Genomic DNA, 21599 nt, shown 5'->3' with positions numbered 1-21599 from the left:
CTCTCTTTTTCTCTCTTTTGGCATTTTCATGCTTTATTTGATAGTGACAGATAGGGGACCGCAGGGACTGAATGGAACCCGGGTCCACGGACTCCAAGGACTCAGCCTTCGTGGTATGAACTCTACCAGTGAGCCACTGGGATGCACCAGTATGTGTCTCTTTGAGTGACATTTTGTTGGTGAAGGCCAAGGGGGGACCTTGACACATTGGGCCCCTGGGCCTCTGCCTGACAGGCCTGTTCAGCAATGCATCCATGCCACTTTGGATGATTCATCGTGTTGAGACCACAAAGATGAGGAAGACAGAATTCTTGGAGATCAGGGAGGTATAGTTGGATGCATTTCAGAGGAGGCTGTGTCTTTGAGTGTTTGAGTTGGAACAGCTTAAAATCCGATGCCTTTGGATTTGGTTGGACAACACATTGGATGACCTATTTTGTTTGTTTGAAAGTTAAAAAATCCTGACCAAGGTGCCCTGGTGGCCATAAGCCACAACTGGGAACCATTGTTGTATGTCACCAGTTTGGAAAACAACTAAGTTTCAATGGACAGAACCTTCATCTGTGTATTTATTCCATGTGATAGCACCCTGTGCAATGTGCGATACATGTCACGTTTTATTCTAGTGCGAGTCCATAGTTAACATTCCTACCCCGTTACCCCCCACCGGCTCAGAGCCTCCCATTTTTGAGTCAGCCATTCCTCTGTGTGTGGAGGTAACAAGCCAGAACAGTCTGCATTGTACTGATGTTATTGAGAGACTGGACACTGATACAGCCCCCGGCCTCTCCATTCAGCTCTCTGGAAGTTACACCGGGGTCACATGGAGCCGAAAAGGAGAGGAAGAACCAGGGGAAGAGGGAAGAGGAATGGGGATATCTGGAGGCAAATGGACAGAGGGAAGTAGGATTGATGGCAGGATGTGAAAGTAGAGATGTAGGAAGACCAGCGCTGATGGAAAGAGACGGACAGTGAGAGAGGGCACAGTTGCCAGGGGAAGAATTCCCCTTTATTTGCACAAGCCAAGTGGCCAAACCGTCCGCTGGTGATTGATATGCAAAACAAGCCGGCAGCGAGCACTTTTTCTCTGCTTACGCTTACAGAATGGCAGGGCGCAGGATCAATGGCTAGATCCCCATCAAAGCCCACGTCGCCTCAGAGGCATAGGTGTACTCAATGCTGAGGCTCCTGACCCAGGCCTAGCAGAGAGAGATGGGCAGCAGAGGACACTAATTAAACAGCAGGAAAGGAGGAGGAGGAGGGTGAAAAAGTTGAAGAGGGGGTTGACTGACCGTCACGTTAAAATCAGAGGGTAGACAGAGCGAGTCGAGCTCCCAAGCGGATATTTTCTCCGGTTCCGGTCAAGTTCTAAAAATCGTTCTCCATCTCTGGAGCAATCATGCCAACATCCAGGGGAGGCAGGCTGCGTAGGAAGGGCTGCTCACTGGCCCGAAGAACTCAGCGGCAGGCCACAGCAGCATGGAGGCTGCTCTACAGACTGCTCTTCATGGTGAGCAGAAAGCAAGTTTATGCTGTGATATTTAATGCACTTTTTGTAGGGGCCACTCAACCGTGTTTAAGTATCACTGCTCCTGAAAGTAAGTGGATACATTGAATGCTTTGGATTTATTGATATAGATGAGGATGCCATATAGGTTTAGCCTGCCATGGTTATTCCTTTGGTTAGTTTGGAAAGAAACTGTGAGTACATTTATAATAATGGAATTGTGTAAGTGTTGTAATGAAACCCTTCACTTTGACATGAAGAGGATCCAGCAAATGGACATCACGTACATGTGTCTGTGGCTGTTGACTGAAAATGAAAAGAAATGCCGTCAGAAGGAAACTGAGGAAACGTAGAAAAAATGACTCAGCAGCCTCTCACTTCATTTTATTTTCATTTCAAACCTGCAAATGTAGACAAAGACCTCTTCTCTAAATGAAATCAAACTGCTCTTTGATTTAACAATGCTAATGCTGTAATACTTGATGCACTTTTTGAAGGGTGCTCTTTAAAAGAGACTCTAAAAATTGTTTTTAAGTGTCACTGCTCCTGAAAGTGAGTGGGCACCAAAATGCTTTTGGATTAATATTGTCATGACTATTTTTTTGGCCAGTTTGAAATTCACCTGTGACAGAATTTATTGAAAAAAGGAGCTCTGTTTGGCTGGAAGGGGACAGGATTTTGTGATGAAACCCTTTGCTTTGACTCCAAGTGGACATCATGTACTCATGTCTTTGGCATTTGACCGAAAATGAGAAGAAAAGCTGCTGGACGCCGTCAGAAGGAAACCGAGTAGACTGAAACAAAATGACTCAACAGACTCTCACTTTATTTTTATGTTTTTAAACCTGCAAAGGTTGACAAAGACCTCTTTTCTAAATTGACTTCAGGGCATACATGGTGCGAAGAGGTAGAAACACGATCCAGAGCTGTCAGCTGTCAGACAGAAAACCTGAATAGGAACTCAAAGCAGCGCTGTCGGTTCCACTCTTCTTTCCTGGCTCGCTCCTGGGCTTCTCTCCCGCCTCCGCTGGCTCTCGTCCTCGGCTCTTAATTGGTTATTTGGGCTAGCTGTCAGGCTGTGTTGGTGGGATTGTTGTGAGGCAATCGCAATTCCTGAGTCATGACAGCATGTAGCCCCCAACACCTCCCCCCTCCCCTCCATTTTTCTTCTCTCATTCCGTCTCCGCACCTCTTCCCGTCACGCTCCATTGCAGGTATCTGCCATTTCGAGTTGATGAAAATCTTAGTTGGGAGGCTGTAAGAGAGGTAAAAGTGTGTTTCCATGTGCACGCTGTTCCCGAGTGTCCAATTAAGCATATACGCTCTCTTTTTCCACCATCTCTGTGGCTCCTCCATCATCTCATTTGTGTGTGTGTGAGCTAAAATGAGCCTTCTAACGTGTGGGTGTGATGAGAATTTACTCAGCACTTGAGTGGCGGTGTGAGCTACCGGACAGGCCTCCCGTTTCCTCAGGGCGCCTGTAGCCGAAATAAACGGCAGATATGACTGTTATCTGTCTCCACGAGGCTGCTCTCCCCCTGTCTGGAGCTACCAGTGGGCTGTTTGATGAATATGTTGCTCTGATATCCTTAACCTCTGTTTCCTTCAGGCAATCCCCCCCTGTCCACCAACATGGACTTTTCCCAGAGTGTGTATCAGAGAATGAAGGATTGCCTGGCGCCGTGTGTGGCAGCATCGTAAAGTGTATTTTTTGATCCTTTAATGGAGCAGTGTGTTTCAGCAGCTGTAGTTAAATGGCTTACATTCATAGGTTCCTTATGAATTCTTTCCAAATGAGGAGACATGAATGTTGGCGTGCACACAAACAGAATTAATGCTTACAAAAAACGCTGTTTCCCATCAGCTCAGACGCTGAAGTAGATGATTGTTGGCAAAAATATATTATTATGCACTCCAATGAGAGAGAGTACCACTCATATACAAGATAAATCATCATGACATTTCAAAGCTTAATGAGGCCTTGTAGTGATGCGAGCAGAATCACAATGTTGGTCGGTCCGGTACCTGGTATATCTTAACAACTAATGCATATGTGGACAAGATTTCAATTGGTCCAATTATTTGATTTTTGTTTTGTTTTTACCAAAACAAAGTAGCAACCTCTGGGGCTAATATAAAGCCAACACAGAAGTGCCAAAAACTGCAGTTCTTCGACTGGCCACTTGGGGCCGGCTCCTTAAACAAGTCAATCCCCATAGACCCCCATGTTAAAATACCCAAATTTACAGGAGTCAAAAGCATGTTTACAGTCTTGTGCAAAAAATGGTTTTGTTCTCTTTTGCTAATTACCTCATTCATGACATCTGCACCAGGGCTGAATTTTTATAAAACTCACCCATCTAAATTATAATGAGGCTTAAAGTAATGCACAATTGAGAGTATGGCTGCTTTGAGTGACAGGTAGCTGCAGTCACTGGTGGCGAGCTCAGCAATCAGGCTTAATTCAGCCCACCTCAGTCAGCTCCAACCATGCATGCACCACCTCTCAACCCATTATTAGAAAAGCCAAGAGTAAGGGGAAGTTGGCGATCGATGGAGCCACCAACACTGAACTTCACAATGGCTAATATTAATACTAAGTTAATGTGCAGGTTTTATTCTTGCAAAACTAACGCCATCTCTGTCAGCTTCGACTGTAGTTTGTGTTAAGTGCTAACTGGCTAACATTTGCCAATTAGCATGTTAACACGCTAAACTAAAACAATGGTAAATATTTTACCTGCTAAACTTTAACATGTTAGCATTGTCATTGTGAGCATGTTAGCATGCTAATGTTGGGGTTCAGCTCAAAGCACTGCTGCTAGCATGGCTGTATTCTTGTGTTGACTATTATTGAAGCATGAGATTAATTGTTTAACCATTCACTGTGTTTTAACATGTACAGGTATGTCCATTTACAGTGTATGTGTGTGTCTTGCTCTCTCCAATGAGAGCATCCCTACACCAGTGCAGAGGGAGACATTAAGTCCCCTCATAATTATCATCCCACATTCAAAGAGCTCCAGAGTAGAGCGCTGCTGTGGGCGGTGGATCACTTGAAAGAGGCTTAGCCCAGACATACATAGAGCGGAGGCATGTCCCCACTCTGTCTCTCTTTCTTTTCTCGCTCTTCCAGTCTGTCACTCTGACACAGTCTATATTGCAGCATTGGAGGGCCGTCTCTGGAGTGACCATGCTATAATGAGCTAGCTGATGAGTCGCAGGCTTATTAATGGAAAGCCATTGTCTGTGGGCTCCCTGGGAGTGGTTAGAGGGGGTTTATGGGTGGTAGCTCACACCAGTTTCAGAGCTGAATGACTGAGACAAGCTTTCACACACTGCACGGAAAGTGTGTACTTGCGTATATTGATGACTGCAGCGTCAGAATGAAGGGTGTATTGATCCATGATTGTTGCTGTACAGTCTTTAGTAGTGTGCTGCACTTGAATGCTTGCTCATGCGATACCCCCACGCATACAAACACACACACACACACACACACACACAGGAAGGCGGAGAGTGCTGAGCAGCTGTTTTGCCTGCCCACTGTGCTGTGTCGCTGTGCAGCGGATTGGAACCTGATATTACTGGCACTTATCAGCCTCTGCTGATTCTAGTGACCAGCCACAGATTATAATTGTCTACCGTGTTATTCACTTGGAATAAGAAGGGCCGGTTATCATGAGGCTATTTTTAGCACTGAAATCAGATCATAATTGATGGCCTGCACAATGCAGTCTAACAAAGCTTGGTGCAGTTTGTGAAGTGGTGCTAGAGTAGCTTATCTGGTAATTATTAAGCATGCATTTTGATTTTGTAGAAACAATAACCATAGTGGTTGAAAAGCAAATACCATACAGTGACGACTAAGATGTTATATATATAGAGAAGAGAGAGGTTTTTCCCTCACTGCTTCTGTTTTTATGTCCCTGGGAATAGAACAGAGAGGCTGATAATGGCTCATTTTCTGCCACAGTTGCTTGCTGACTACAAAATCTTACCCGCCACAGGCAAGACTTCGCAGTATGGTGCCCCTGGCTGATGTTAATTTCCTTACCCCAGGCAATACAGTCCAATATAAAGCGATGCGGATTAGCTGTTTCCGATAATAAAAAAAACCCTCTAAATGGCTTGTTCACAGAGTTCCAAAACAGGCTGGAGGAAACTATACTCTTTGTGTGAATGAGCAGAGGTATTGTCAGCTAAATTTAGAAAATGAGATGCTTCTAACCCCCTTCCCCACTTACACAAACTATTACAAACTGACCACTTGGGACCTCCTGGCATGTCAAATTTTCTGGGATTGATGTGACACAAAGCTGCATAACTGTCCATTATGGATTTAGAAGAATAATACAATGTGATATAATGCTATCTGCTGGGATATCCAGTTAGTCTTTCAGATGCACTGTAAAGTCTTTGATGCAAAGCCAATTAGCATAGAGAGCATAACTAAATCTCCATAACGCTCTTAGTATACCCAGGAGACTCACTGGCCATGTAGAGTGTAGAATTATATACATCATTATTTTATTCATCTATGGAGCAGAAATCATTAGTAGTGAATAGTTAAATGAGGGAGGGAAAAGACATTTTATTTTAATAGGTTAGGACATGTTTCTGTGCATGCCCGTGTGTGCAAACATGCAGTGCAGTTTCTCATAGTGTGGTTATAATCCTTGAGCTGCCTAACCTAAATACACCCCCTCTCTCTCTGTCGCCCTCTACAGAGCGTGGACACAGTGTGCACCCTCTACCAGTCCTTCCAGGAGGGGACAGGCTCGGGCCCCGGGGGTCTGATGGACAACACCAAGGAGTCTCCAGTGAGGCAGGGAGGGGAGGTGGGGTCAGGTCCCACGCGAGAGGCCACCCTGCTCAGACCTTGCCCCAAGCACATGAGCGCCACTGAGAGGTTACGCAAGGTCATCCAGGAGCTGGTGGACACGGAGAAGTCATATGTCAAGGTGAGAGCGCAAAGCATTGACTGCTGTCATGTTACAATTTCTCATAAGAGGCTGACATGAATATTTGATTAAACTCTATTTGAAACCCATGCCACTGTCCCATTTTTTTACTACTCCGTTATAAAATGGTCTACAAAATTTAATACTTTTTGTCTTTTTTTAAACCAAGACAAAAAAGGGACCGTTTCTATCATTTAAATGCCATTTAAACACCTGACTGGACTTTGCATGTTTTTATTGGACACATTATCATGTAAAATCACAAGCATTATCAAGTAAGAATTCAATATTCGGGGAAATAACTCTTTGTTTGTTGTTGAAAATTGTATCTAACTTTCAAGTCTGTATGATAAATAACCAGTAGGAACCAGCAGTTAGATAACTTATCTTAGCTTAGCTTCACTTAGCTTGGCATAAAAAGTGAAACGGCTACCCCGGCTCTGTCAAAAATTAACAAAATGACCGGTGCCTTAAAAGCTCACAAATGAGCAATTCATCTCTTTTCTTCTTAATCTGGTTTTGTTATCTATGGTTTTAATCTAAAATAGTATATGTAGGAGTGACATGGGACATAAAGAAAGAGAAGAAATAAACCAGAAGTGGTAGACCTCCTCCATCCCTCCTCCTGTCGAGCCTTATTTATCTCCTTCCTGCACAATCATTTTGCTGCCCTCATGCTTTCCAACATGACCTTTTCCACCCTGACAAATGTTAAAGAGCCACATTCATGATCTTCTAGACCCTGCAACACTTGTCATGGCTGGCGTTTTTTCCCTTTCTCCTTCATCTGCTCATTTGTCATTAAGTCCTGTGCACCCCTCCTCTTCAGCCCTCTGTTGATTTGTAATTGAGTGAGTAGATTGTCTTGATGCAGACCTGCTCGCCTGTATCCATGCACCACGAGGTAGTTTGGGGAGGGGACGAAGGGAGGAGGAGGAGGAGGAGGAGGAGGAAGAAGGAGCTCATAAATCAACCTAATGAGAATATCTCCTCTGATACCAAGACAGGCTACAGCCACGTTAAAGTAGTTGGGGGGGAGAGGAGAGAAGATAGAGGGAGGATATGGAGGAATGAAGCAAGGGACTGTGAGAAGGAGACAGTTGGAGGTTACAAAGGGAGAAATGAGTAGTTATCTGTCCTTTAAAATCCCTTTCATCATCAGACAGGTTAGAGGATAATGTTTACTATTGCTGTTTGATTCTTTATCTCTGACCTTCATGTCTCTTTTCTGTGCACAGGACCTGACCTGTTTGTTCGAGATCTACCTTAAACCCCTGCAGAATGAAACCTTCCTCACACTGGATGAGGTACGTGTAGCATTCAGATGTCCTGGGAGGTGTTGAGGCTGTATAGGATGTGGAATTCATTGAGTGTTTATTGCATAGAGGTGACATCGATTAACTCAGCTAGGTCGTAGCTCCCTCATTACCACTCTGACTGGCTGGAGGACAAATTAGCATTCCCCTCCACTGACCTTCTAGCTCTCCACTGGGACGCACCAGTAAAGGCTAGTGTAAGAGTAAACCCAGCCTTTATACTGCTGGTGGGTTTGAAAAGCATGTTTAAATAAATCACCAAAATTACACAATTTATCATATAGAGAAACTTTAATATAAGACATAATCGCTGGGTTTTAAACTTTCCAACTGTCCTTAAATGGATCATCTGATGAACACTTCTACCAGTAACCAAATCAAAGCCTAAAATATATTCTGTATGCCTCATTTAAAATTTCACCAAAAATTAAGCGGTTGCATTAAGCAGGTCCTGTAAAAAACATGAAATTTACGCTAACTAGACAAGTCTTCAATAGCACGGCTCAGACAAGTGATCATGTGACAAAAATTCAGTGAAATTTTGCATGAACTGCAGGCTGTTTACACAAAGAAGAGAGGAGAGGACAAGAAAGGTTGTAAAATGTAAATAGTTAATTATGTATGGCATGTTGAGCTGCCATTGTCTTTTCAAATATTGATAACACTTTTATCTCATATATAGATTGTTCCTTTTCAGCCACGATTGTGCTGTTTCCATAGAGTTGCAGAACTTCTATTTTTAACTGAAAAATGAGGCAACAGTGAGTAAAATGTGACGGGAGTCCAAAAAATCCCTTTTAAACTGCTTAGGGTTCAAAGGGTTAGGCATTCCCCATCAGGGTTGCACACCACAGTAAAGTAATGTCTGCTCAATTTAGTGCATTTCCTTCATTAGGACACTGATTTTTTTCTCCATATAAAAACACCCTGAATTAAGCTGTAATTGCGTGCCCCTGTGACAACGTTTAGTAGCCGCTGCAGCATGCTAATGACCTTAGCGGTGCAGTTTCCAGCTCTGTGCCAGGCGTGACCTCAAACACAGGACGACTCTCCCAAGACACACCAGTCGATAGGCCACTGAGCACTGGGGCAAATTAAAAGGCCATTATGGGACAGCGGGACGTGTGCAGACACAAAGTGGACAAGAGCATGTTAGCTCCCGAACGGCTTTTAATGAAGGGAAGTGTTGACCCTGGGTGTGTTATTAGACTGTAGAAGTTTGTGTGTCTGTGTGTGTGTGTGTTGCATTTCCAGCAGGGCCGTAGCTCGTCCCTAAGTGCCTTTGTCAGAGATGGAGGTTTTTATAAGACTCCTGGGTGCCCGTCTGACTGACTGTTATGAATCACAAGCTATCTTTTTCCTTGTAGCCTCATATTCTTTCGCTCTCTCCCCCCTCCCACTCCTTCCTCTGCCATTTTCCTCTCATACATCCTTATCCATCACCTTTCCACAATTCCCTGCTACCTCTACTCTCTTCACCTCTTTCCATCCATTATCCCACCGCCCCTCTACCCCTCGTTCTCCCCCCTCAGATGGAGAGTCTGTTCGGCAGCCTGCCAGAGATGCTGGACTTCCAGAGGGTCTTCCTCCAGACCCTGGAGGAGAGGATCGCCTCCTCGCCTGACTTCAGCACCCTGGAGACCCCCTCACAGTTCAAGGTGAGATACACAGTTACACATCGCCATATCGATTAAATGTCCAAAGCTTCAGTGTGGATTTCTGGAGTATACATAACATTATTCTCAAACCAGGTGATTTTAGCCACTATTCCAAAGAAAAGCATGATCTTTGAGATCTTGAGGTTTATAAATAATTGAGGTGGTGTGACAGGAGCACCGACGGCTGATTTATAGGCTTGACATGACAAGGTGTGGGGTCTATTGATCGAGGCGGCGGTTCACTGCTTGGATTGTGAGCTGGTGAAAGCTGGTGGAGTGAAGAGGTTGGGCGAGAGGGGGAGGACAGCCGGGGCGTTTGGATCGACTCCCGAGAGAGGGAGGACAGAGTGGTTGGGTCATGACTTCACATGTTCTCACTCTTTCATCCCCTCTCTCTGTGTTCACGTGGCTTTGTGTAGCATCACTTTCTCGCCATCTGTGTGTAACACTCAGTCCCTTTCTTTGTTTTCTCTCGGGTTTACAGAAGCTGCTCTTTTCTCTTGGGGGTTCGTTCCTCTACTATGCCGACCACTTCAAGCTCTACAGCGGCTTCTGTGCCAACCACATCAAGGTGCAGAAGGTCCTGGAGAGAGGTACAACACTGAGTTGATGTTTACTAGTTTTAGTCACATTTTAGTCATGTTTATCCAGTTTTTATCCTTTTGTCTAATTTTTGTCAACTATTTTGGTCAACCTTGAGCTCTTAGTCAAAAGGCTTTTTCTCTTAATATTCTCAGCTTTTTTTCAATTAGTCCTGTCCAGAATTTATCTAACATTTCAGTCAATCTAGTCCAGTGGTGGAATGTAAATAAGTACATTTACTCAAGTACTGTACTTGAGTACAATTTTGAGGTACTATTTCCACATATGTAACTTCATACTTCTACTTCACTACATTTCAGGAGCAAATGTTGTACTTTTTACTCCACTACATTTAGCTGCCAGTTACCTTTCAGGTCGAGATTTAACATGAAAAAAACAAACAAATTTAAAATGAGTGTCCATGTTTATAAATTAAACCACATAAAAGTATATTAAGTTGTTCAAACTTACTGCTTCTATAAATGCATAAAAAATACATTTAGAATATATAAAAAAAACAATCTGAATGGGGACAATTTTGCATAACGTGTACTTTTACTTTTGATAATTAAAGCATGTGTTGATGCTGATACTTTTGTACTTTTACTGAAGTAAGTTTTATCTTCTCATTATCTGATAAAATCTCTCCTGTCCTCCTGACTTTGCTCATTAGTGATGTGCGGTTCAGTCTCACCCACCCAGCCAATCTGCACTGCTTAGTACGTAGGAATATGTGTTAATCAACCCCCCGACCCACAAGCTGCAAACTTTTGTATTATAGTGGAACAAATGTCAAGATTTAGGATGGACACAGACTGAGTGCAGCGGCACTGTTAACAATGTGTCTGTGTGTTTGAGAGAGAAACAGAGTGAGATAGAGATGGAAAAGAGGGTAGAAGGCTGACGAAAATCAAGAGAGGTTTTGGTAAAGTTTTTATTTTTTAAACTACATTTTCGTCCCATATTTTTTGGCAACGATGTTGCACATTGATGTCATCACAGTTAGATTTTTTTGACCTTGGTGCCATCTCGTCTTTGTCGTGGATAAAAAAAGTTTGTTGAGGAACATATATTGTCATAGTTTTCATTTGCAAAATGAACACTGACCTGAACACATGACAGGCTGAATACACTCGCAGGGCACAAAGTGGAATCAAAAATCGATGTATATAAATTCATCTGCAGACAGAGTGTCCCGGACCCCTTCTAAATTCAGCTTTCTTGCACCTACGTTGCATCAGAGACACCTCTTGGCGCTCTCTGTTGAGGGTGTGGCCATCTCTCTTGGGAAACAAATCAATTATGCACCAAAGTAAATGTCTCACAGTGAGACAGTGGATGAAAGAGAAGTGAGTGATGCCTCTCCAATTTACTGCGAGCCATGTTCCATCTTCATCTTCATGCACAGACACGCACTCTGAACATTAGAGTTGGGAGCAACAAAATCCACCTTTCATTTTGTGATCTACGGTTTCTAAACATTCATAGCTATTACCTGTTTTACAAGCAGATGACGTTAAAACTAATACATGCATTTATAAATACGCAGACTTTGGATAACCTTGTCCACAAACAGCAGGCTGTTACAACCTGAGAGACCTAATAATTCCTCACGTCGCCCTCAGCATGTGACAGAGTAGAAATTTTAAAGTTGATTTATGCGTGCTACGACGCCGGCCTTTCTGCCACTTTTTGGGAACGCTGCCCAGTGCAGAGAGAAGTGTAAGAAGATTGGATTCTATGCCGTCACGGGGGAATGGGGTGGGCAAATTGCCCCCCTGTGCTGCTTAAATCTGCCCCATTACTAGAATTGCGCGGGATATTCCTCGAAGTAAGCAGCAGGGTGGATATTTAATAGGATTAGAAGAAGAAAAACACTCAGAAAAGTCCCAGATGAGACAGAATTACCTTAAGGAGAATAAATATAGTTTTCAAAGCAACACTGAGTTTTCTGCAGTGTTGTATGTTTTAAAATGCCATGAAAATTATGTTTAATGATACATTTTGCCACCATCAGGCTATAGGAGATCCTTCAGTAGAAGCGACTAGATTTACCTTGTATATAAATTTACTTTTTATCTAGTTTTAAACCATATTTTTACAACACACATTTTAGACGTTGGTCAGTTTTACTATATATTTAACCGGATGAAGGATTTTAGTCATTGAACACCTGGATCTCAAGTTATCAGAAAAGAAAGCTGAGTAAACATTGGCAGCAACTCGGCTCCAGCCCCTCCACTTTCGAGCCAAACTGCATCGGAGAAACACATATTTTTGAGGTGAAAGTTTATTTAGTGTTTTTATCGGTTTTAATCACCAAGTGCATTTGTTTGAAGAGGAGGAGAGCTTTGTGAATAATTCGGCTCCCGGTAAAAATCTGAACGATGAATACTGTGGGAATCCTAACCATCAGAAACTGCCTGCAATGACAGCATTGCTCCATATCGTATGCTTAAAACAATCAATTTTTTGGGAACTTTTTTTAGGATTTATATGGTAAAAAAAATACAGACTGTCCTTTTCAAAAAGCACCTGAGCTCTTGGTATAGTGATTATTTTTAAGTCCTTCAGTCTGTGGCTGGCAGTGCCAGCTCTGCAAAAAATGTCTCCAAGTGCTTGAGTAAAGACAAAAAAAAGATGCCAAATTCAAAGTACTTCACTTACAGGCTTCATACACCCTATTCTTTAACCAGAGCTTTAATGATGGGGTGTACTGTATTACAGTTGGGACACACAAGCTAATATTAGAGCAACATGTAGCTCAGTAACTGTACAGTACAGATAAGAATAGCCAAGTATAACAAGGCTGATAGCAGAGTATATAGTCGGCTCAGCGTGGTCACAACCAGCTGATCCAAGACACAGAAGAAATCTGTGGGAGTTTGTCAACCCTTAAAGTAATTACATGCCCGTCTCTGCCATCTTCATCACCCCCCTCCCTTTCCCATCATGCCAAGGGCCCTGGGTTGCCTTAGTTTCTCTGTTTATTTGTCGACTCGTTAATTGCCTGCCAATTACTCTGGGAGGTGTCGATGTGGCTGCCTGTCTGTGGCTGGGAGTGCTATAATTAATACTTTAATGGCCCCCCTCAGTAAGCGTCGTGGAAGCATACTGCTCAGGGAAAATGTCATCACCTTTACAGAATGCTGTATTATACCTGCCATTTCACTGTGAAATGCTGAGTCCCAGCCTGATCGTTCTCACCATGTTGTAAATAAGACATCTCTAGTTACTCATCATAGCTAGATTTTGCTCCTCTTTGCTTGTGTTTCTTTATGATACTCTGAGGCAATTTGCTGAGTCTAATAGATGCATTAGCAGATGTTTAGACTTTAATACTGCAGTGGTCATGGTAAGCTGGAGAAGCCTACACTACCCCCTGCTGGAGACAGCTTATTGCACCATGATTCTGCACTCGTCTGGCTTACGTCTCTCCCAACTGTGCATGCATGACACCGGCAGGAAACACAAAAACAAACAGCTGCTAAGTATTCATATTAATTCAGCATGTGTGTGCTTTTCAGCTAAGACGGATCAGGCCTTCAAGGAATTCCTGGATGCGAGGAACCCCACAAAGCAGCACTCATCCACCCTGGAGTCCTACCTGATTAAACCCGTACAGAGGGTGCTCAAGTATCCCCTGCTGCTCAGGGAGCTGGTCTCCCTCACTGACGCTGACAGCGAGGAGCACTACCACCTCACCGGTACGGAGATACATAAACATGTGCATGCACACCCACACACACGGAGAAGATGTTCTATAAAATGGGGGCATGTTCACACATTTCAGTGTCTTGTCGTCATGCTATCATGCCTGGGAGCTTCATGTGACAGATCTAAGCATAAAAGACATTTTTCCCCCTACACAATGCACACATGCTACTGTAACGCAAAGCAGCCATGTATACAGTCGAGAGTTGATCCCTGTTAACTCACTTTGTTCTGTCCCTGCAGAGGCTCTGAAAGCCATGGAGAAGGTGGCCAGCCACATCAATGAGATGCAGAAGATCTACGAGGATTACGGCTCCGTGTTTGATCAGCTCGTTGCTGAGCAGGCTGGCCAAGATAAAGAGGTAGATACACATTTCACAATCCGACTCATAATCATCAAGCTTAGTCAGGATATTTAAATTTGCCTTTGCGGCAGTCAATATCACAAAGTTTCCCAGGACACATGCTACACAGGCTTCTTGTTAAAATTAATACATTTATCACAACCAGTTTAAACTACTTCAACCCAGTTAACTATCAGTACATCAGAGGGGGCTGTTTATGTTGTTTATGCCGTCCTCTGTGCGTTGCCTCCAGGGATTGAATACATTTACAAATTGATGGAATATTTTGTTGGTAACCACTGCAGTGTAAATATTCAAAGTGAATGCTAAATAATGTTGTCTGGGGTACTGTATGTTTTCAACATATTTTCTCTCAGACAAAGAGGATATAAAGGTTTGCATGAAAATCAGCTTTCACCCCATGTGCACAAACAGTAGTTTGTTGTGTCTGTGAAGCTCCATCCATAGACTTAGTACTTAGTATGTATCACACAGCAGTATGCTTCAGCAAAAAAAGTCAAAAGTCTGCCTTGTTTTTCTTCTGTCTCTCCCTCTGCTGGTGTTTTAACAGTCTCTTGTGTTTCTCTGTCAGGTCACAGAGATTTCTATGGGAGAGTTTCTCATGCATTCCTCAGTGGTCTGGCTCAACCCGCATGCATCGTTGGGCCGCATGAGAAAAGACCCAGAAATGACCGTGTTTGGTGAGTCTACATGCTTCTCCAACCATTATTGCTGTTGCATTCTGGGAAAACAAGTCCCCTCCTTTCCCTCAACTTCCACCCTGCTAGAGATTTTGGGTCTAAAAATTAAGCCAATACAAAAATGCCATAAGCCTGCATTCTTTATAATGACCAGCAGGGGGCGACTTAATTAGCTGCATAAAGAGGTCCAATTATATAGAAGTCTATGAGAAAATTACCCTACTTCTCAATTTTTTTTTATACCTCAGTAAAAATTCTCATAATGACTTTTTGGTCTCAATCGTGTGTTTTAAGTGTTCTTTAATACAGCATGATGTTCATTTTGTAAATTTTGGTCCCATTTAGAGTAAAATAGACCATAAAGCAGGAAATGTTTAAGGGCTGGGCTATCTTGTGATTCATTTAGGAACTTTGAAAGTTAATTTTATACTTTTAAGACACCTAAAATGTCTTGGTTGTACTAAAAGACACGCTAAGGAGTTGTCTGCTCATTTGGCATCACGGCTGCACCTTGCTAACCAAGCTAGGTAGCCAGTGCTAGAGTTAGCTTAAGACTTCTCCAGAGCTTTCACCCTTGTATCCAAATGCGGCCACTTCTGGTCCCAAAAAAACAACTTGGTGACTGCCAAAATGCCAAACTTAGGGCTTCAAAACAGTAGTCCACGAACCTCATGTTAGCTACATCCACTGCTGTTATTCAGTCTATGCTTGTAATCCGTATCTTGACAAGTATTCCTGTAAAATATACTGTTTTGTTTCAAAAGCTTTGGGCACATATGATCACGTAGAAGACAATTTTGTATGCAACCTGTGGATGTTTGCAGTTAAAGTTGAATCAGTACAAACAGAGTGTATTGGGTTTTCTGTAGTGGCACACAGAGTTGTGTCTGCAATAGCACTCAAACAGATTTCAGTGAATCTCAATATCCGGAGCTGTAGCGCTGATATATGCTTTCAGGCTTCAAACTGGCATCTAAAATGCTTCTGTGGATTGCACTCCTTCAGTCACTTTCCCCATGAGGCTTTTGCAGTCAAAACTGAGCCGCTGATGTGTTCTCTCTCACCAGTGTTCAAGAAAGCGGTGATATTGGTCTACAGGGAAAACAACAAGCTGAAGAAGAAGATGGTAAGCATCGTGTGTGTTGCACTCATTAACTCTCACAAGCCACAAACGGTGTCTTTGGTGTGAAACTCAGCATTTCTTCTCTTCTCTTCCTTTGTGGCATTCTCTGTGTGATGACCAGACCAACCCTCGTTCAGCACTTTCTCACGGGGATTCTGACCCCTTTAAGTTCCGTTGGCTCATCCCGCTGTCGGCGCTGCAGGTCAGATTGGGAAATACTGCAGGTAAGAGGCTGGCACACTGCCACATAAGCCCCACTAAATCACTCACAAAGTACAGCCACTAAATCTTTTTTGTTCTTTCTCCCCCTTCATATTTCCTCACACAAACCCCTAAGCTCATTCTCCTTGCCCACACACACACACACACACACACACACACCTTTTCTGGCAATTCTACTCAGCTCCCTCCCTCCTTATCTCCTCCTGAAACCATAAACCATATTTGGACTGTGTGATTAAAAGCCTCTCCTTTATTTCCTCACTCTCCCAGGAACAGGCACAGAAAGCAGCTGCATCTGGGAGCTGATTCACTCCCGGTCTGAAGTGGAAGGGAGACCGGAGACCGTTTTCCAGCTGTGTAGCAGGTCAGAGATTAAACTTTCAGGTGGAATCAGTGATGATTAATGATTGTATGCATTCATGAATTCCATAGTTGTTGTTTTTTGAGACCATTGCCCATACCATACTACTTAAAGGTATAATACGCAGGATTTTGTTTAAAAAAAACCCATCACTTATAACCCACTAGAAGTGTGTGGTGGTGTCTGTATCTGCCTGTGATTTCTCTTTTCTTTTTGGTGTGTCTGTGTCTGCACCCTTAGGGCAATAAGCTACAAAAATAGTGCACACAGCGCTTCAAATAAGTAAAAATAGTGAGGTGAAGCACCAAGGTGACCGAGCTAATTTAAAAATGAGAGTGAATCTGGGGTTTGCTTTTATTATTGTTCAACTGAGGAGGAAGGGCACAACTTCAATGTTTTGTTTACAAACAGAAAACCACAATTCCTGCACAGTATGCCTTTAAAAATGCCCAAACTCATTAAAATAGGTTGGTGCTGACTTAGCTCAAGAGAAACCAGGCTATGTATTCATATATCGATTTTTATAGTTCAACAGAAGCATAATATATGCATTTTGGAAAATATGCCTTTTTTGGCTGATCCTATTCTCATATGTGTCTATGTTAAAAAGCTTAGCTTAGCATTAAGCCTGAAAACAGAAGGAAGCCATTTACCCAACTCTCTCCACAGTTAGAAAATATGCCTACCAGCACATTTAAAGCTCATTAATTCACATTTCACATGTTGTTTTTGTAAACATTAAACAAAAGGGATATCATGTATTACTTAGTTAGCATAAGAGGTCTTTATGCTCAGCTAACCAAACTGGCTGCTCGCTGTAGCTTCATTTTTAACGGGTGGAAAATGTCAAACAACACCTGCAACTATTTATAATACATATAACATATAACACAGAACAGTAATATTTTGTTACCTATTACTTTATCATGGTTCCTAAAAAAAGACTTATTTTTCCTCCAGATCTTATGTTTGCTCTTGTTATTTTAACATTAAACACAGTGAGAGTGAAGCCTGTGACCCAAATGGTAATTCTCATTACACACTGTGAAATTGGGATGACTCCTAATGAATTACATCACCCTTTACTCTGGGGACACAATGGAACTGTCTCACCAATCCCCCCTTAATCTATATTTAGCTCCTGAAAATCAAGTTTAACATACCCTGCGCTCACGTTACAATGGTCCCTCTGCTTTGTCCTCCTCAGTGTGCCAGAGAACAAGGTCAACATCATCAAGGTGATCCGCTCCATCCTCCGGGAGAACGTGAGGAGGAACACGAGGAGCGAGGGCACGTTGGACAGGAGCTGCAAGGAGCGCCTGGTCCCCCTGCGCAGCACCCGGCCCTCCTCCGCCAGGCTAGGTGAGCATCTCTTTAATGCAGGAGGTATTTCTTTAAATTTAGGGTCTATGAAGGAAGCTTGGCATTTGCTTGTGAGTACCAGGCACTGCCCTATGTGGACATGTTTTTATAGAAAAACTTCCCAGAAGGCAGGAAAGTGATTCTTGCTGACTGGTATTTATCCTTTAGAAACAGCTGTGTAATGCTAAGTGCTTAAGAGATCATATCTCACTTTTAAGGTCATAAAATGCTACAGGGGCTGAAGTGTTTTGCTCAGATAAGAGTGGCATTTCTAACGTCCATCTCCATGTTTGTTACAAGGTTCCACCAGGGCGTCCTGGTTGTGTAAGCAGCCGTCTGGAGATCTCGCCGCCCAGCCTGGGAATCCCAAACTGGGGCCCGACTCCGATGAAGGCAGCCTGAGCAGCGGGACGTACAGTTTGTCCAGCGCTCCTCCACCTTGCACCTCCTCTGTGCAGCAAAACTGGCCTCAGACACCTGCATCCAGCTCGCAACCCCGCTCCACGTCTGCTGTGAAGGAGTCTGATATTTTAAGCGACGAGGATGACGACGGCTTTAGCGAGGGGGCGGCCAGGAGGGGGAGCGGAGACAGCAGTTCTCCAACAAGCGCCATTGAGGCTCAATTCCTCCAACTGAAACTCTCAGAGGAAGCTGCGGCACAGTGTGCCCAGGCTCCCTGTGTTGAACCTGAAGGATCAGGGGAAACGCCAGAGACCCAACCCAAAATGATGCACAGACACCTCAGTGCTGTTAAGAGGAAAACCAACAGTTTCGGCAGGAGCCAGGGCGCACTGTTTAACATGAAGGCTCACAGCAGGTCGCTGGACAGCCAGACGGATGCAACACCGCCGTCGGGGGTGGTGGACCTCAACACGCTGCTGGAGAGAGAGTTCAGTGTCCAAAGTCTGACTTCTGTCGTGAATGAGGACTGTTTCTATGACCCAGCTGAGAGTTGTGCCACTGACTCTGGAAACGCCACATCCTCATAGAAACAGTAAACATTTTCCTGATGTGTCCAGAGCAGGACTGTACTGTACCATAAAGGTGGAGCAGACTCTGACCAAAGCCTCTGTGGCTCACTGCAGGTTCTACCGGTGTGGCTGAGGAGCTGTGCCTCAACTTTGAAGTTGGTTTTGAAACCACACACCTGCCTGCAAAAATAATTATGTGTAAATTGCCAGTTCTTAAAGGAAGCCTATTGGCTGTTTCTCCCCCTAGAGAGGTGCAGCGAGGTGATTTCTGTCCCAGTGATAATAACTGCAATGAATCTGCCAAGCACTGATGTGTGATTTTCTAAGACATCTGAGCGACGTTTTTCCATCCTAGTTTCCCCTGCAGCTCAAGCTGATTGGCAGTTTATGTTCGGTTTTTGACCTTTTTTTCTATGAAGAATGAGGAGAATGTCCTTGGTCTGTCAGTCCCAAAAGTTTAAAGAGGAGGCAAGTCCACAGTGCGTATAGAGCCACAGGATACTGGGATGAAATACGTTTCTGGAGGCAGCCACACTGGTGTTTTGGCACAGTTTGCCAGGCAGCAAGCATTCACACAAAGGTCAAAGGTTCAGGGTTGGTGTCGCAGAACCAAACACTGTGGGTCACTGCTTGTTACAAAATGCATTTCTGTCAAAAATGAAATGAATTGAGGCACTGAGAGAAGGCTACCACAGACTAATAAGATCCACCCAAAGAGCTGTCAGACTTCCTGACACTAACTTTCTCAACAAAGCCTTTTTTTTTAATTTGCAATATTTTGTGCACTAATGTACAATATTTGCCTACATATTTGAAATATTTTTTATCTGTACAGGTTTTAATGTTATTTATTAATAGGTTTGATTATGTATATCTTAGCAAACTAACTTTTTTTGGGTGAAGGCTTGAACCGAAAGATTTGGTCCATTAGTACATAAAAAAAAAGATGCAATACCGCTTGACTTTTCTTTTCCCACTCACTTTTAAATGTAGCTTGCTGGATTTTGGTTGTCTTTTCCTGAAGATTGTAATTTCCAGTGTATGCATTGGAATGTACACGTTTGAAAAAGTCTGGCTTTTAACGATTTAAACTGCAATAATGTTTAAAACCCTAATGATTCTTTTTATGTTTGTGTCCTGTACATAGAATCTTTTCTATCTTTGAGACATTTATGTATTCTCTTATACATACTTGACACTGTACAGGTAAGACACAAGGCAGGAATTAGCAATAAATACAGCTGATATTTTTGTAAAAACCTTTTTGTTTGCCGTAGTTTAAAGTACATGTGGAGGTACTATTAAAAAAAGGCAAACCACTACTACATTCTTTACCTTCTCAGCTCAACTTTACTATGCCTTTAATGCTAGCATACCAATGAATGTGAATGCCCCTTTCTTAAGGAATTGTTTTATAAATAAAAGTTTTATCTGTGAATGACGCCTGGAGAACAATGCTTTCAACTTGCCCTTCAAAGTCTTGTCAGTTCAGATTTTATGGTCCTCTATGTTCTGCTGACAGGTAAAGCAGTGCTGGGGAGTAAGTGTCTTATCTCAGGCATGGTCCCTGGGCTTGACTTGCCACCAGTCCCTGATTAGCTGTCATAAGGAATGCAGGTATTGGAAGAAAAGGTATATCCTCAACAGAATAGATAATTATCTGACAGAAGTAGGGCACAGTTATGTGAAGAAAGAGCTCCACTGCAGTGCTGGATTTTAAACACAGGCATGTGAAATTAACCAAGCTACATGGTGGGAAAATTTTTAATTGCCTGAGCATATTTAGCATCTCCACAAGGACAAATCAATTCTATTTCTTATTCTACTTCATATACAGGCTAGAGGTCTGAAAACAGCCAAAGTATCAATTAAAGGAGGTTTTCTAAGTAATCATCTGCATCGCAAGATAGTTTCAGCTTTATTTTGGCACCACATTACAATAGGAGAACAATTTAATTTAATTATGGTGTTAAAAGTGAGTTTATATTATGTGCTGCACAACAGAAATTTAATTTAAAATGAACGGGCCCTCGCAGTACACGCGTGTCGGGCATGCTGCCGTCGGGGTGTGTGCGTTACAGGGACCAGTCTCTACCACCCCTATGAATTTCATTGCCTTAAGTGTTATTGTGTGGCCATGGTGGCACTTATTAAATTAAACTGTCGCCAGAGCACCACCTATGGGCCGATCAATAAAATCTTCAAGGTTTATCCTCAGGAGGGCACTGACAATAAGTATACCAAGTTTGGTGTTAATCCGACCAACCGATTTTGGAGATATAAAATACTTCAATTTAAAGAGCCTCAGGGGCTCATGGGGAAGTAGTTACCTGAGTTTCATGTCATTCAGACACACCAATGTGGAGATATGCAACACTTTGTGTTTTGTGTTGATAATAGCGCCACCTGCAGGAAGTTGTTATTTAATAACTTGAGTATTCTTTGGGTTATCAAAATTCTTTCAATAACTTTTTGTCATGAGGGTCCATAGATGCTGTGTGCAAAGTTTGGTGCAAAACGATTAAAATTGCCTAGGAGAAGTTCGAAAAAGTAGGTTTGCGACATTTTGCGAATTTGCGGAAAAAAAACTCTAGGCGAAAATGGGCGTGGCCTATATCACGAGATTCAGCACAACTCAGTGAACGTGTGGATATAAGGTTTTTGAATGTGCAATAAAGTATGTGGGAGTTATTAGCCAAAACGCACTTTCCTTTATTATAGCGCCACCTAGTGGTGGAAATTCAGGATGACAATAGATTATAACATTTTTCGCC

At 42.9% G+C, this 21599-nt stretch overlaps 1 protein-coding gene across 1 annotated transcript in view; it reads left to right on the top strand.

Annotated features, from left to right (window-relative positions):
* The window catches only part of tiam2a (TIAM Rac1 associated GEF 2a), an 81228-nt gene extending 61145 nt beyond the window's left edge, over positions 1–20083 (top strand). The window contains exons 16-27 of the mRNA XM_059353306.1: positions 6238–6471; positions 7710–7778; positions 9320–9445; positions 9930–10038; positions 13555–13734; positions 13985–14103; positions 14678–14786; positions 15854–15912; positions 16031–16133; positions 16402–16495; positions 17700–17854; positions 18155–20083. Coding sequence (XP_059209289.1) covers positions 6238–6471; positions 7710–7778; positions 9320–9445; positions 9930–10038; positions 13555–13734; positions 13985–14103; positions 14678–14786; positions 15854–15912; positions 16031–16133; positions 16402–16495; positions 17700–17854; positions 18155–18843 — 2046 coding nt within the window. The 3' untranslated portion in view covers positions 18844–20083. The remainder of the gene's footprint in view (positions 1–6237; positions 6472–7709; positions 7779–9319; positions 9446–9929; positions 10039–13554; positions 13735–13984; positions 14104–14677; positions 14787–15853; positions 15913–16030; positions 16134–16401; positions 16496–17699; positions 17855–18154) is intronic.
* The last annotated feature ends 1516 nt before the right edge of the window (positions 20084–21599 follow it).

The sequence above is a fragment of the Centropristis striata genome, chromosome 16, assembly GCF_030273125.1.
Source record: "Centropristis striata isolate RG_2023a ecotype Rhode Island chromosome 16, C.striata_1.0, whole genome shotgun sequence".
Taxonomy (NCBI): domain Eukaryota; kingdom Metazoa; phylum Chordata; class Actinopteri; order Perciformes; family Serranidae; genus Centropristis; species Centropristis striata.
Note: the sequence above shows the minus strand (reverse complement) of the source record. Positions and strands in the feature narration are given on the sequence as shown.